At 42.0% G+C, this 15687-nt stretch overlaps 2 protein-coding genes across 7 annotated transcripts in view; both read left to right on the forward strand.

The window, feature by feature from the left end:
• MTMR8 (myotubularin related protein 8) overlaps positions 1-6245 on the forward strand; it is a 42718-nt gene extending 36473 nt beyond the window's left edge. For all 3 annotated transcript variants that reach the window (XM_010715334.4, XM_019618241.3, XM_085230500.1), the window contains one exon: positions 1068-6245. In XM_010715334.4, the coding sequence (XP_010713636.1) occupies positions 1068-1349 (282 nt within the window). In that variant the 3' untranslated portion in view covers positions 1350-6245. The remainder of the gene's footprint in view (positions 1-1067) is intronic.
• Positions 6246-7136: 891 nt separating this feature from the next.
• Positions 7137-15687, forward strand: ASB12 (ankyrin repeat and SOCS box containing 12). Of its 4 annotated transcripts, none has more exons than XM_085230502.1 (3): positions 7137-11345; positions 13154-13892; positions 14857-15687. In XM_085230502.1, the coding sequence occupies exons 1-3, from the start codon at positions 11211-11213 to the stop codon at positions 14988-14990; spliced, it is 1008 nt and encodes a 335-aa protein (XP_085086628.1). In that variant the 5' UTR covers positions 7137-11210; the 3' UTR covers positions 14991-15687. The 4 variants fall into 4 exon arrangements, with proteins under 4 accessions (XP_085086628.1, XP_085086629.1, XP_085086627.1 ...); XM_085230503.1 differs by having other exon boundaries at positions 11206-11345; positions 13057-13892; XM_085230501.1 differs by having other exon boundaries at positions 11281-11420; positions 13057-13892.

Raw genomic sequence — 15687 nt, forward strand, 5'->3', positions numbered from 1 at the left:
GCTGCCCAGGGCCTCATCCAGCCTGGCTTTAAACACCTTCAGGGATGGGGCTTCCACAGCTTCTCTAATCAAATTCTCTAAACAAAACCGGTATTAAAATAAATCTGTGTTTCAACTTGATTTGCAGCAAACTTCAGGGAGTTGATAGGGAGAAAAAGAATGGACTTCTATTTCCCCACCACCACCCGTGAAAATATAAATATGTTTACAGCTTATCCTCCCAGTTTTATTTTTTGTCTTTTAATTTACAAGATGCTGGAAAAACTGATTTCAGCCACTTACTAGAACAGTGGAATTGAAATGAAAGTTGGCTTTCACGTAATGGCTGAAATGGAACTGGATCATATGCTAAATTGTCTTCTGAAATTGGCTATCTTGGAGCTGAAGTGCTCTGTTAATGCAGGAGATGCTTGTGCATTTATCACTTCTGTGGTGGTGTTGGAAGGCACAAATAGTGTCCAGAGTAACCACCTTCTCTCCTTTAACCACAAAATGAAGTACACAGCAACTCACTGCACAGAAGCTTGGTCAGCAATGCTCAGATTCCCTAGAGATCTGTCTTTATATGAAGATAAGGATGATTCTCTTGTCACAGCAAGAGGGAAGGTGAGGGGAGGGGGAGCAGAAAGTGTCAATACTGTTAGCTTCTAAAGTGCTATGGATTTTTTTTCTCCATAGTTCCTATGAACGGTTGCCTGAAAAGAGAAGTAGATATTTATGCTTAACTCTACTTGCAATATTCTTCCTGTATGCTTGATAATAAAAAATACAGTAGTGAGTCAGTCATCTAAAAATGTCAGTGAGAAGACCTGTTAATGTCCTGTGCTAGCTTAATGTGAAGGCTGAAACCCGTAGTTTTACTAGTTAGTTAATTGAACGAATTTCTGATGTTTATATGTAAAAACCCAAAATGATCTAGGGTAGATTCTTGCATGTGTTACTTTAATTCCCAATTAGAGAGCTGAAAAAAAGGCACTGACACGGGGCTGTTACGTTTGTTGTATGCTCCTGACATCTGGGAATATCAGCTTTCATTACTTTTTTATAATGTATTTCTATTTTTGTAGAAACTTCCTTTCCTTGATGGTCCGTTACCCAGTGAAGCTTGCTACTTATCTAAAGTAGGATGTGCTGCTTCCAAAACATCGATGCTGAACACTCCCCAGGATTATCAAGGGGAGCCACCTGCTGTGTTGAGCAATGGTATCTCAGTTGGGGATGCAAATGTTACATCAGATGTGGAGCAGAAAAACAAAGAGAACCTGGCTAATCGCCGAGACCTCCATCGTAATGACAGTGTTGATGTTTTAAACTCTGAAGCTAAGGATGGCAAGCCTCAGCACCATTGATCAGCTTTGAGAATTGTGTTCAATGAAGCAGGTGCTTGTGAGACATGAAGGATCTGTGACCCTGCCTGGGTGCAGAGCACCTGGCCAGTGCCTGCTAAGTGTTGCTGTGTTTGTTTGCAGGGCGCTGTGCTCTCGCTGTAGCAGCGCAGTCCATGTTTGGTTTGGTTTGCATCATTTTGGGGCTAAAATGATGAAGATGCATACAGAACTGCTGAGAGGGCTATCCTGAGTTACAGTATAAACCTTATGATGTTTGTTTTAAGGCTTAGAATTGTCTGGCAGTACTGCTATTTTAAACTAGAAGACATCATGGCCAATTAACATGGGGTTTAGGAGTCGATGCAGTATTCATGATGGGAGTAGGAGATGCAATGCATTTATTCTCAGTGGTGGTGCAGGGTTATAAATGCCCTTCATCTAAAAGTGAAAAAAAAAAAAAAAAAAACCTTGGCTGCAAATGAATCTCTGCATGGACCTTCACCTTATGGAAGAACTGATTCATTTTTTTTGTTTCCTATGCACACTTGTTAAACAAAAAACTGTGCCTTTTTATGGAGACCATTTTTATATCTAGCTGTGCAATGTAGTAGTATTATTTTAGTGTGGAGTGTACTATTTGGTTGTCTTTGTAGTCAGTATTTTTAAACAAAGTTTTATATCTGCTGCCACATTCCCCCGGATCCGTGCTGGTCCCAAGTTGAGCAGCTTCTTTCTAAGCTGACTTTGAAAGAGTAAGCTTTTATGGACCTCATTTACTTATCTGTGAGAGTGTAGCAAGCCACAGAGCCTGTAGCACGTGAATTTTTGACAGGAAGATTAGAAATAAGGGAACGTAAGGGAAAGTCTCAAATTCATGTGGAGTCTTCCTCTTCTCTTAATTGGTGTTGGTTAAACTTCAGAGATTAACTCGTTCTTTGTTGGGATTGATGTGCTTTCTTCAGATCCTTCAATAAGGCAACTGTAGATGAGGCATATTCTGTTGTAGAAATGAGACATAAAATGATTACTTCTGGTCACCCATTGAGTGATGATAGTGAACCTTGAAATTATGTGAGACCTTAGGTGTGACTTTATCTGCATTGTCAAGACCTGAGGGAAAGAACAGTTTCTCTCAGAGCATTGAATTTTGTAATTTTGTGGAGCTGATGACAGAACATAGATTTATAAATTAGGATGTGACCCACTGTTGGATCAAGAAGTGAACATCTTGACTCATTGTGGTTCCGTCTTGGACTCAGTTCAGTGCTTGCGCTACTTGGTTCCTTTAATCTGCAGTGGCGATGCTGGTTGAAGTCAAAGGTTTAAAGAAGAAATGTATTCCATTTATTCAATTCCAAAAGTTCATCTTCCTGGGGAAATGGATGGCCCAGAGAAGCTATTCCACAATGCTTGTTCTGGACAGATTTAGTCCATGGATGTGTTTAAATTGCAGAAAGACTCCCCTTGATGCAGCTTAATTCAGTATGCTTTTTTTACTCTCCTTTGGACATGTATAAATCAGATGTTGCCATCAGGTTTTATCATAGAGATTCTGATTTAACTTGAAAATATTTTGTTTCAAAATTAACCCTCCCAATCTACACTGAAAAGTAGAAACATTCGATTACTCCAAAACAGCATTGTCATAACCATTGGTGTGCTACTTATGGTGAGGTGACTGGATAAGTTCCAGAGTTCAAGATGAACACTTTAAAACACTTTCAAGAAGAGAAGGAAAAAAAAAAAAAAATCCTCCCCTGTGTGTATCCCTTGGGTAAAAAAAATGCTTTATTAAGCATACCCAAAAACTCAAATAACAAAGGTAATACCAGAGGGAAAGCTTCTTTAGTGTCTACAGTGGCAAGGAAAAACTTTTTTCTACTTTTTCTAGTGTTACAGGTTTTTAAACCTTAAAACAAGTAATGTTTAAGTCTGTTTTAAAAAGCAGCTGTTTTTAAGGTTTATAAATGTATGCTTGATTTAAAAACTTAAGTACATTAAGTACTGAACCTAGATACACTTAAGCAAATGTACCCATACAACGTATTCTGAGCATCACAGCTACGTTCTGCATCATGCAAGCAGCTATGTTTATTTTGAAGGATGCTTATTTCCAAATGCATCTTCTGTTAATCTCAAGATTATCTGTTGTTTTGTCTCTTTGCTGTTAAAAAGATCTGATTAACATTAATCTAATCATGCTCAGCATTAAGCTAGATAGTCTGCCAGCCCTTGTTTGCAATATCCACGTATTCATCAAGCAGAGAGATCACACCCATGTCTTACTCTCGCTGCTCTAAATGCACAGGATTTGAAGGTCTGCCATAGACTTTCACTGGAAAATAATTTTTGTCTCTTCATAGTCTAAAAGCTCATTTCACATGTGTGCTTAGCAGTCTGGAGCTTTGTTCAAACAAGCTAGTAGATTCACTGCTTTTTCTAGGTAGTAGAGGAGCAGTGAATGGTATGCATAGCTTCTGAAAGAGATGACTCACAAATGGTAAATGAGACCAAGGTAGGCAGTTCTTAGCACCAGTTATTCTAGATGTCAACAGGTCCTATGCTTTTAGTAATGAAAATGGGATCATTGTAGACAAATTTTGACTACTGAGAAATTTAGATATGCCACCTGTTAATCTTTATATAAATACAAACATTTTGCAGAAGGTTTCTATGTTTACACACTGCCTTGTCTTCTGAATTAACGTAGATTGTCTTTTTCCCCAAGTATAATGTTTGCTTATCCCTAAAATAGGACACTGGCATCTCCACAGAGCTTTCTGGAAGACGAGATTTAGGAGCATACAACCCTGAAAAGATTACTTTATGCACTGAGAGTACTTAGGAGCTGTTAGTAATCAGTGCAAGGCTCTATACTTGGAAATGCAAAACCTAGCTGAAAGGAGGGTAATGAGCTGTGGTCTTACAGCTTTTGGAGTTAATGTGTGTGAACTTGGCCAAAGTCTACAACGTACTAAAAACCGTTCATACTGGTGCTGTAAATTAAGGGAGTTGAAATATGTTTCAGGGTTTCTTGGAATTCCATAAGATTATTTGTTTGAAAACTCATTAGCTTAGCTACAAGGGGTTTTTTTGTTGTTGTTGTTTTGAAGATGACTTTGCTTTAAGACCAAAAAATGAACAGCTGTTCAAAGCACTGCAGTGTGTCCTCAGGTCTCTGGCCAACTAGGATTGGCTTCCTGGAGTGTTGCATGAAGCCTGTGTTCTGGTTCCTAGTGCCCTGCTGACAGTAGTGAGGGACTTCAGTATATGTTCTCTGAAGGTGTTAAAGGGAAATTTAAAAGCTGTTAAATAGGAATCTCCTTATTTGAGCACTGTGTAGGTGAGAAGTTCCTGTAACTTATTTATTCCTAGAGGATCATCTGTCTGCGTGTTGCAAAGTCAATGAGTACTTTTTTATTTGGAGCTGTTAACTGAACAGTGGAATTTGCTGCTTTCCATTTGGATTCCTTTGCCAGGGATGAAAGAGGGATTTTTTTTTTTTTGCTGTGGCTGGTTTCTGCTCATGCAGATCTTTTCCTTTTTTGGAGTGCTTCTTGCTTTGAGATTCTGTGGTGTCATGGTTAAATTCCTGTATGTAGTCTCCAAGCCCTAGTGAGAGGGATTGCTGGCAGCTAAAGGTGTGCAGAGATCTGTGGGGTCACTGCCTTGAATCAGATCTTGGGCTGCAGGTTGAAATAAGCAAATTGGTAAAGGCCCCAGTGTCTGTTGTTCCCATTGCGTTTAGAATCACGATCTGTGTGTGCAGGGTACCCTTGCAACTGGTAAACCTGTAATGTGAGGGGAAGTGTTTATAAGCTCTTCTGCCAGGTGCTGCTTTGTATCCTTTCCTGGTAAAGCTGGCATTTGGTAACTCCAGTGCTCAGAGCAGCAGTTTCTTGGCACTACTTTGTAATGATGATCAGTGAGCGACCAAAAAAATTCTGTTGTTTCTCTTCTCCCCTTCACCACCACTTTGCGTTGAAAGCTGGAATCTTTTTGTGTGTGTGTGTGTGTGTGTGTGTGTGTGTGTTCTATTATTAGAAGCTGGGGCAATTCCTTGTTTACATGCTGTCCCTCTTGCACGTGTAAGCATTTCCCATGTCTGAAATCCAGGCTGGGAGGAAATGATCTGTTCTGAATGTAATAGTTTTGTTTTAATTAACATGCAGCAGGTCCTGGTAAAGTGCATGTTCTTCTAAGTATCTTCAGCACTAAAAGCAGCCAGGTTGGTGCCAGTTGCAGTCTGTAATTTGTTAGTGTAAGTATTTAAGCATGCAGTGCTGTGTCCTTTTGGCATCTCCTGGACTACAGAAGCAATGCAGGAGGAAGGTAGGCTAAAATGCTTGACCTAATTTCTTCTCATAATGTTGACCTGTGTGTAGATGCCTCTGTATTTAATGTAGCAGCATACTACTGGAATAACTTGTAGCACTGGATCTAATCATATGTATTGGAGCACAGATATGTACTTTTCTCTTCATCACAAAGTGATCTTTGTAGGAACTTGCCTAAGCTTGTGTATAGTACTGAGCTGAAAATGTTAAATGTTTTTGCTGTTTCTGTGAGTTGCTATTTTTGTCCTTACTGTAATTGTTGAGGGACAGTTGTATAAAATTGTGTATGATTAAATCCCACATTCTTGAATGTGCTGCAGTGGCTGTGCACATGAAAGTCATTTTAGTTAATGCACTGCTTAAAAACATTGTACCATGTTAAGAGCAGACTGTGTCCTTTCTCTAAATGTATTTGTCTCAGAGTTACATTTGTATTACAGTTTATTTTTATTTCTTAAAAAGAAAATATCGATACCTTGCCTTTTTAAAGGTGGTGATTGGTCTGTTTGTTAATTAAATTCAGCACAGAACTTCATATCTTGAAATGTAAATTCATCTAAAGGAGTTTATCTCAATCTGAGTGTGTTTTTGTTTTGTTTTTTCAGAAAAAAGTAGGTGACATCCCTGGTTTTAGGAGGGCCTGTTGGATACAGCACTGCTCGGTGTCTGTACTTTTTTTTAACGATGATGCTAATGAAGAGATATTGAATCTTAATATATTTCTATGCATTTTGTTGTGCTGTCTTAGATCACTTTTTCTATTAAAAACCAATATTCTTTCCAGAGTTCTTTTCCTGGAAGACTATCCCTCGCTCATGGGTAAGACTGTAAATAGTTTGAATCTGCGTGGCGGAGCAGCGTAGGCTGTTCTAGTACTCCTAAAAGACATGTTTGGAGACTTGTACTGTGTGAGAGATGCAGGCAGGGACTGGGGGAACACACCAGGTCACAGGGCTGTGACTTCCTGACCTTCTGTGTGCTTCTGCAGCAGAGATGGAGGAACCGGGTCAGTTTAGCGCCGAAACACTCAGCCTTATGTAATAATAGCTGCTTGCTCTTCATCACCAGTCAGGAGGAGGGCAGTAAGCCCCTGAACACCAGGAATGGACCCAAAACCAACACCTGTTACCCAGCTGGTGAGAGCTTTCCACTGCATTGTGCATCCTAGAAGTGGATATTTATTTTCTGTGAATTAATGCCAAAAATATGCCTGACAGTTGGTTGTATTCATTCCTCAGATGTTTGATTTAAATTTTTGCTAATGTTAAATATTCCTAATGCTGTCAGTGAAATCTTGTTCAATTAAATGCTAGAGAAATCTAATTGGATTGTTAGCATGGAGTGAATATAGTATGAATGAAAGAGATAAAGATGTAATTTGCATTTCTGGGGAACTTACTGTCTATGAGCACCGTGCTGAGGATGATTTAAAACTTCCCTGTTTAAGCTAACTTAAGCTTTGAGGGGGTGGATTCCATGTAGAGTCATCGTAACAGTATTGCTAAAGGCTTGTGGTTTTAAGAGCTCTAGGTTTTAATGCACTGGGAATACCTTTCACGGAATGAAAATACTGATCAGTAAACTTAACTGGAGCTCTGTCCTGATGACAAGTGTGCTATTAAGGCAGAAAAAAACATTTAGCATGCTGTCTTGGTGAGGTTTAGGTTCATACGTACCAAAGATCTTAATGTTTGATTCATTTCAGTTCTGCGTTGGAGCAGTAATGCTGTTTCTTTGATAGCAATTTAACTTTGTACCCTTTTCTCTCTGTTTCAGCTGCCTTGCAGTTAATGATGCTGGCAGTAACTTGCTGGTGTTAAAGCTTCATGCATATGTGTAAAAGGACAAACTCATCTGGTAACAAAGTACAGTAACAGGACTGAATCTTCACCTTAATTATTCACTAGTGATGGGAAATGCATGCAATGCACGGGTCAGTTAATGTGGAGCTCCTGGAAATAATAAGTTCATCTCTCTAAAGTGAAGTTCTATTCTAAATGTTTCTTTAATGACAAGTGGGAGGTGTGTTGATGACAGTTTCTATCATGTGCAATCTTCTTTCAATTCAAGTGTTCTCCTTTAATTCGTGTTTTCTTTCACTTGGGGATGAAGGAGGAGATGTGAGGGGACAAAAACAAAGTAGCATTAGAAGTAATAAGTAAGAAAATAAATAAGAGTAAGTCAGGTCAGAACCATATTTCTCATGTCTCTTTGGGGAAAAGTGGATGCTATTTAGTAAAACTTTCCTCCTTTCCTCCCCCCAAGAACAAACTAGATCTGGGAGCTTGCTCAGCCATTGGAGAGAGGAACAAGAAATACAGTGTGAGTAGCAACTGATTTTAAAAATGATATCAATAGCACTAATTTGGGAAGGGGGAAGTCTGCTATGTGTATCCAAAGCTAGTAGGTGCTGCTCCTGTCTCAGTCATCCTCACTGGTGAGGTACTTACAGCAGCTAAACAGACAAGGCATTGGCAGAGCTTACCTGACAAAGGGGAGAAGGTGAAGAAACATGGAGTGCATGTGTTCCTTTCATACATCACTTCAGAACTTAACACTTCCTCTTACTTTTTATGTTTTTTTTTAATTGGTTTTGTTTTTAAAAGCTGTTGGCAGTAACCATGGCAGTTCCTGCTGATCAGAGAAGTGGTGCACAACTGAGAGGTGACTGCTGCTATCTTATCTGCTTTTTCTGAGTAAACACAAATACCTGCAGTTCTACTGACATGTGATTTGTGATCTCAGGGCCAAGGTGGTTTTGGGGATGGCATGGCTGAGAGTTTACAAGAATTTTACTTTGTCCCAAGGCTTTGGAATTAAACCCAGTGTATTTTAGTACTGCAAAATAAAAACAGATGCCTCCCGCTTCTCCTACGAATGACTTCTAAGCATTACCATCCTGAAGCATGTTGAATGGAGAATTCTGAGATGAGCAGATTTATGGTGTTACACAGATTAACTTGCTTAAGAGTGAGTACATGCTGAGTTTGGGTTCTGTATTTCAGGTCCTTAAGGTTCATATTCTGGCATCAGTTAATAGGTGCTGGCTCCAGTGGATTTAAAAAGAACAGGGTGCCTGGAAAGGAAAAAAGCAAGGAAAGGAAGGGAAGGCAGGGAGCAGCTGTCAGCGCCGCTGGACTCGTGTGGCTCGAGTTCTTTAAGGAATTATCGCTCCTGGGGGAAGAATACCGAGTTTCATGGCTCCTCCCTCGGTTCAGTGAGCTCACCTGAGCCCACGATGATTGTAAGTACGCATTTTGTATGTTCGTGCATCCTTCAGACTGTAAATGCCGAAGCTCGCCCCGGCAGCTGTCGCCGTGCGAGGTGTGTGCCGGTGTTCGTGCCCTCTCGTGGCTAAAATCTGAATCTCAGTGCTGCTGGGGGTTGTCATCAGAGCCACCTCTGAGGGAGTGACCCGCAGAGCAGACAGCTGCAAGTGCCAGGAAGCTGCAAGCAGGTATTTTAATGGGCACAGGAGTAAACCCCAAGTTTGAATTGGCTCTTGTGTTCTGTTTTGCAGTGATTTACAGTGCAAGAGAGGAGTTAGAAATATCCCCACACAGTAAATGCTTGTTTCAGACCTCGAGGACTGCTATTAATCCCTAATCCCTGTAAAGTTACTTATTTGGTACAATTTAGTGCTGAAATTTTAAATCTGAATGCTTTGCAGCGTTAAGTCAGAAAGCTCATTAACTTTGTTCAGCTATGTTAATAACTAATCTTTTTGAGAGCAACTTCACTGAACAGGATTGATCTTCCAAACAACCTCCTTGATTGACATTAAATGTACACCTGTCCTTTAATTCTTCCCCAATTAATGGACAGCTGATGAAGGAATGTCTTTTCCTGGAGCATGTGTCAGGTGACACAGCCTGGGGGGAGCCCCCTTGGTGTTCAGATAGGAGAGTCCTTCGTGAGCTGACTTCTCAGCCTTCCCCACAGTTGGAAGTGTTAGGAAGCTTAGCAGGAACAGGTCTGACTTATCAGCCACCTCTCCTCAAAGTCCTGTTTGGAGCTTATCTGAAGCTACTGGCTGAAATATTCACACAAGATTCTGTTTAACATGGCTCTTCAGCTGTTAAAGGAGCATAATGAATATTTCTATTTGCTCTTGTCCGGTTGAATGGTGGATTTATTCAGCAAGTACTTTGAATTCCTTGCTTTGTTAGTATTGGGTTTATTTATCACAGCTCCTTGCAAAAAAAACAAAGTTGGTCTCGTTTCTAAGATTTCTGGGTTAAAAGCTGCAGCAGCAACAAAAGAATATGCAATTTATCATTAAATTTTTCCATTCAAGGGTTTTCCTTTCGTGTCTAAATTCCTTTACAATTTCCCATGTTTCATATTTTTCAAGGTATATTGATTTTTGTTCTCTGTATTTTTTTTTTCTCCTTTATAATCTCTGCCTTTTTAACTCCTGCTTTTATTTCTTTGTTTTGTTGAATGGCTTTAGACTTGGCATTGGCTTTTCTGACTGCAGAATCCTAGTTGTGATTGCAACTTCTTGCTGTTTAATGAATATTTAATTCCCAGCTTTTGTCGTGATATTTATCCATGTTTTTTCACAATAGCGTCATTCATAGTCTTGACCTCAGGAAAAGGATGCTTTTGAAGTAACAGTGTATTTTAAGTGAATTTGGAGAGAGGGAAACTACAAGCTAAAAGTTTAAAGCCTGTTATTATTTAACATTTTCTTGCTCTTCACACTTTTCACAGTGCATCTACAAACTCACCAGAGTGTGGTGGGGTGGACTTGAAAAATATTTTCCCAAGCCCCCTGATTTTAGTTCTTGCAGTAGTGGAGATTTCTCTGCTGGGCAATCTGGTTTCTTTCTTATCTAGTACTACTGATAGTGCTGCTTCAAACCATCAGACCACTACTGCTCCACTGCTGAGAAGTTTGGAAAAGGTTGAAGGGGAACTGGGTAAAATAAGATTACACTCACCAGCTGACAGCTTTTGATAAGACAGCCCGCATACTCCTTTGCTTTGTTTGCCCCCACAAAGTTTTCTGCTTTACTATGCACTTAAACTGCATAGTCTTATAGAACCAAGTAAGTGACTTATTTTTGCAGATTTAGATGATGAGAGGGGAGCTTGGTCATTTTATTGCCGTGAAAGTGGGAAAAGCACTTGAGTATGCTGTGAAGAGGAGAGCATTCGGACAGTGGGCAGCAAGCAGCATACTGTGGAAGCTAGTGCTACAATGGGCTGTCCTGACAAGGTACTGCCTGGTGGGCTGGGTCACAACAGGGACTCAAAACTGAGTAGTTGCCTGCAATTTCAGCAAGGAAACAGTGAAACAATTTAAGATGGTTCCTGGTTGGAGCAAATACCCCTGGTCAAGCAACCTCCTGCACCTGTCTGAATCTCCCCCCTTGCTGCCCCTCTCTATATTTACCCAGTGGGAACTTTCCAAGAATGGAAGTGGGAAGATAAATGCCTGTGGGGGATAAATTTAGCCCAGGCTCCCTGGCCCTGCTCCCTGTGGTGGCATTTCAGCTGTGAGCTTGACAGCCTGCGCCCTTCCAGTTGCGCAGAGTGGATGTCCATCCCTGACAGAGCAAGGGCTCTCTTTCTCTTCCCCCTCCCCTTTTTTTATTTAAACCAAGGAAGAATTCTCCATGGGACCACGTCCGCTTTGCCTGTCTTGGGTGTGAGCATCACTTGCCTCGCAGAGGTAAGGCAACAGCGTAACAATGCATGGGCAGCTTGGGGTGATTGGAGGTAATTTGTTCGCCGGAACTTCAAAAGCGTGAGTATGAACTCACACACATTCTTTTTGTCTCTTTCAGCCCTAGTTGTAACTTCTTTTCTGGGTCCACAGGTAGTGAATTATTTCCTTTAGCTCAAGAGGTGACAGCTCTGTTTTTTTTTCCTCTCTGGATCAGGATTATTAACCCTCACGCCTCAGGTCCTCAAACTACCCTCCCCATATTATTACACTATTAGCAGTGTTGGTCGGGTGACTTCAAAGCCCCAGTTCTTGTATAAGTGTGTCTAATGAATAACAATATAATAATGAATAACAATAACGTATACTTCCACTTATTTCAACAGAGATGGGTTTATTTAACAGGTGGAAGTGCAACAGAGCTTTGCCTTAATCAGCTGCCATCAAACTTGCTCTACTTAACCCAAAAATAGAACTGCTGAGGTGATTTGGCACCAGGGAGCTCTCTGGGCTCACCGCTCCTCTCCATCAAAGGCTGATGTGGGACACATCTCATGTGGCTTTTCCTTGCTACCAGCAGATGCACACTTGCGGAACAGGGCTAATTGCTCAGTGAAGCTCTCTCCTTTGTCAAGGTGGAGGAGATGGAGCCTCTCCTGTAGGAAACGTGAGCTACTGCAGGGCTGCCATGTCACGAGAAATTCTTCTGTCCTTGGCAGGCAGTGTTTCTATTGCATCCTTTTGTGCTGGTGCACAAAATCCCCAGGCTTTGGGCCTGGCTTGGGTGTAACACTCTCAGATGCCCCCTCTCCTTTCTCCAAAATCCTCAGTCCTTCCTGCAGCCCTGCTCCTTGTGCTGGAGCAGGCAGGAGAGCATTCACTATGCTGAACTGGAGCGTTGACAGTTAAAAGAAGTGCAGTGCTATAAGTCTTTAACACGGCCATACTCACCTTAGCTTCCTATTTTGAAATTCAATCCCTTTAAAACTCAACTGGGTGTAAAAAAAAAAAAATTGAGTGCTTGTTTTTGTGTGCTCTTGAGCAAAATCCAGTAATGCTGTCATCTCTTGGATCATTTGAGCATTTCATAGGTTTCAATATATTCAGAAATGCAGCTACAGGTGAAGCCATTTGCAGAGTGCTGCTCAATATGAAGCAGAATAAATTCTATTTTTCCTGTCTTTTCTCAGGCACTTATGGGGCACAGCTGAATGGGGAGGTCTCTGAGGGTTTTGGGAAAATGGGCAGCTTTATTTACGAGCTGGGTGCAGAATGCTCACAAAAGTCTGTGGCCATACAGAAGCCTTCTTGAGATCTGGGTTTGAGTATCCCATGAGTGGCTCCGTACCCTTTATCACCTCTGGGGGCAGCAGTAAAGCTGTAAACTTAAGTGCTAAGTGGTTTACATGAAAAGATCTGAGTTCACCCCATGCAGCCTTTGAACTTCAACACCAAATTCATCTTTTTTGGCACATTGTTGATCACAAGATTTGAAGGGGAGGTGGCCCACTTGAGTGCTACAGAGATGTCTTCAGTCTTTACATTAATACTTCACCAGCGTGGATTTTTTTCATCCATGGAGGCAGCAGGGGTATGCATGTCAGAAGTATAATAATTTTTTTTTTTTGAGTCTTCCTTAAATGTGTAACAAATAATAATGAAAAGGTGAGGGTGGTGTCAGAGGGGCCTGGTTCTCACCCTTGTTGTTGTCCTATAGACATCAGGTTTTACTGCTTACAATGAAAGTCGTGCTCAGAAGACAGGCAAAAAAAATGAGCTTAATGGACATCAATAAGATTTTCTCCATGCTCCAGCCCAGAGAAGATGAAGATAATGGAGAAAGTGAGGAGCTGAACCAAGCGGTGTCTGAGGACGATTACCAAACCCTTGACAAGCTCTTGCACCAAGACAGATACAAGAGAGTCATCAACAACAGGAGTGGCTGGGGTGTTCCCAGCACCCCGCTGCGCCTGGCCGCCTCCAAGGGCCACCTCAGGAGCCTGGAGGTCCTCCTGTCTCACGGGGCAGAGGTGGACAGTCTGGACGTGAAGGCACAAACCCCACTTTTCACAGCAGTCAGCAATGGCCACTTGGAGTGTGTGAAGGCGCTGCTGGAGGCAGGAGCTGGTCCCTCTGGCAGCATCTACAACAACTGCTCACCGCTGCTGACCGCAGCTAGGGATGGGAACGCTGAGATTCTGCAGCAGCTCCTGGAGCATGGTGCTGAGACCAATGTCCAAGCGAGGGTGCCTGAGTGGGCTGCCAACTCCACTGCTTGTTCTGGTCCGCTTTACCTCGCGGCTGTCTATGGGCACCTGGAATGCTTTAGGTTGCTGCTACTCTATGGTGCTGATCCCAACTACAACTGCACTGATGAGAGGATGATCGCACGCATCAAGGAGCCCAAGACTCTGTTGGAGATCTGCCTGAGGCACAGCTGCCGGCGTGAGTTCATCAAGCTGCTTCTTGACTTTGGAGCCAATGTGTATTTGCCAAACATCAAGAAGATAGCACCTGGTAGTGAGGGCCTGGAACTGCTGTTGCAGGCAAGAGGTAATCTGTGTGTGTGGCCCCAGGGCTTATATGGGGGCAAGTTGCTTCAGGTCGCCTTCACTTTATTTCTACTTCCCCTTAGAGAGAGGAGAGATCAGCTTAAGCAAGGTTTTCTTGCAAGCTTTGACCCTCTTTGCAGCTTCACTTGAGAGAATGAGTCTCCCTGGTCTTAAACTACTGAATATTATTGTTCTTTTACTCTGAACACTTATACATACCTCCCACCAGTGATTGTGGTTTTCACAGTAATAGCAATAAAAAGCTCCAATATGAAGCATGTTAAGGATGAGGATGTAACAAGCTTACAGAGAATAGATCCAGCACTGGTAATGAAACATGATAGCTCAGATACGCATTGCCTCACAAAACTCCCAAAGAAATGTTTGGAATTTAGGAGGGAGTATCACGGAACAACTTGTTTGTAATATTCTCAGTTTCTACTGCTGGCTGTTGTTGGAGACAGGCAACCTTACCAAAGATCTTTGGGGTGACAGTGCAGCTGCTGATTATGTTTGTGGTTGTCCTCCGAGTTGAACTCACCTCACTCAATGTCTGTTGCTTGTAGCAATTTCACGAAGCTACTTTAAATGAGTGTTCTCACTGCCACTGGTGCTGATCTGGAGCACATGGTATTTCCACAGGCTGGTATACCTGTTTAACATAAATCTGTGGGGTTAAATTCTGCTTTTCTCCATGTCTCTTTTTCTGCTGCTTACCATCATCTTTCCTGTGCTGGCTAAGTCCAGGAAAACTGCACTTATTTCAGTATAAATCAAAATTTCTTTCTTTATACCCAACTCCCATGAAAATACCCTGTGGCCAACTGTGAGCGTGACCAACCCCAGCAAAGATACTTGGTGCATCAATTCTCCTTTTGCTGACACCACACAAGCTCTCCAGCAGGGTTGTGTGTCCTGAAGGTCTGTAGTGATGATCTTGTTTTTCCTTCCTTTTCTTTCCACAGCTCATCCCAAATCCCTGATGTCTCAGTCTAGGCTGGTGGTGAGACACATCCTGAAGCAGGCTGGCCATGCACATGCCCTCAGAGAGCTGGACATTCCACCAGTGCTGGTGAGCTACCTCCAACATCAGCCTTAGCAGGGAAACACCATGGAAGACACCTGCCCCAGAAATATGCCCAGTGCCTGAATTAAAAGCTCCTCTGATGCTGCTGTTGCACAGCACAAAACAGATGTGAATTTGTGGTTAAAAAGTTTTTTTTTTTTTTTTTTTTTCTTGCAAAGTGTCTCTGAAATCTGTATGGAAAGATAGTAAGAGAAGGAGGAGAGAAAACCAGGAGTCTTCAGCTCCTGCTATGCACCAGGCACATCAGAGTGATGGCAGAGCAGGATCTGAGCAAAGCTGCAGGTTGTTCTTCAGCTGTGTATAAGACCTGTTTCCCACAGAGGTACTTTTAAAGATACTTCCTTGGTTGTGCAGCGTGGTGAGAGCAGCGGGAGATTGTTTCAGCCACATTCAAATGCCCTAACACTACCTAGATGTGGCTGTCACTTCCACTGCACCCCTGTGCCATCCCCTGACACCGGGTAAACGCAAAGGCTGTTCCCCAGTGGCCGTGCTTGTGGATGACTCAGGCAGGAGTTGCACTTCATGTTCCCAGACAAAAATCCCTGAAGTCTGAAATCCCACTTCTCTGCTCAAGGAGTATCATTAAATGTCATTTTACTCTTACTAAAAGTGATTCATGTTACTGCTGAGGGCTTAAGTATCTCTCTTGGCTGAGTGCCTATGATTGTGCAGGATTTTTAAATTAAAAATGCATGCTAATATTAAA

Source organism: Meleagris gallopavo, chromosome 9 (assembly GCF_905368555.1).
Source record: "Meleagris gallopavo chromosome 9, MGAL_WU_HG_1.1, whole genome shotgun sequence".
Taxonomy (NCBI): domain Eukaryota; kingdom Metazoa; phylum Chordata; class Aves; order Galliformes; family Phasianidae; genus Meleagris; species Meleagris gallopavo.

Coding starts and splice junctions, on each gene's coding strand:
- ASB12 (XM_085230501.1), top strand. CDS start 11,365: ATGCATGGGCAGCTTGGGGTGATTGGAGGTAATTTGTTCGCCGGAACT. Junction 11,421..13,056: donor TTCGCCGGAACTTCAAAAGC/GTGAGTATGAAC, acceptor GTTGTCCTATAG/ACATCAGGTTTTACTGCTTA. Junction 13,893..14,856: donor ACTGCTGTTGCAGGCAAGAG/GTAATCTGTGTG, acceptor TTCTTTCCACAG/CTCATCCCAAATCCCTGATG.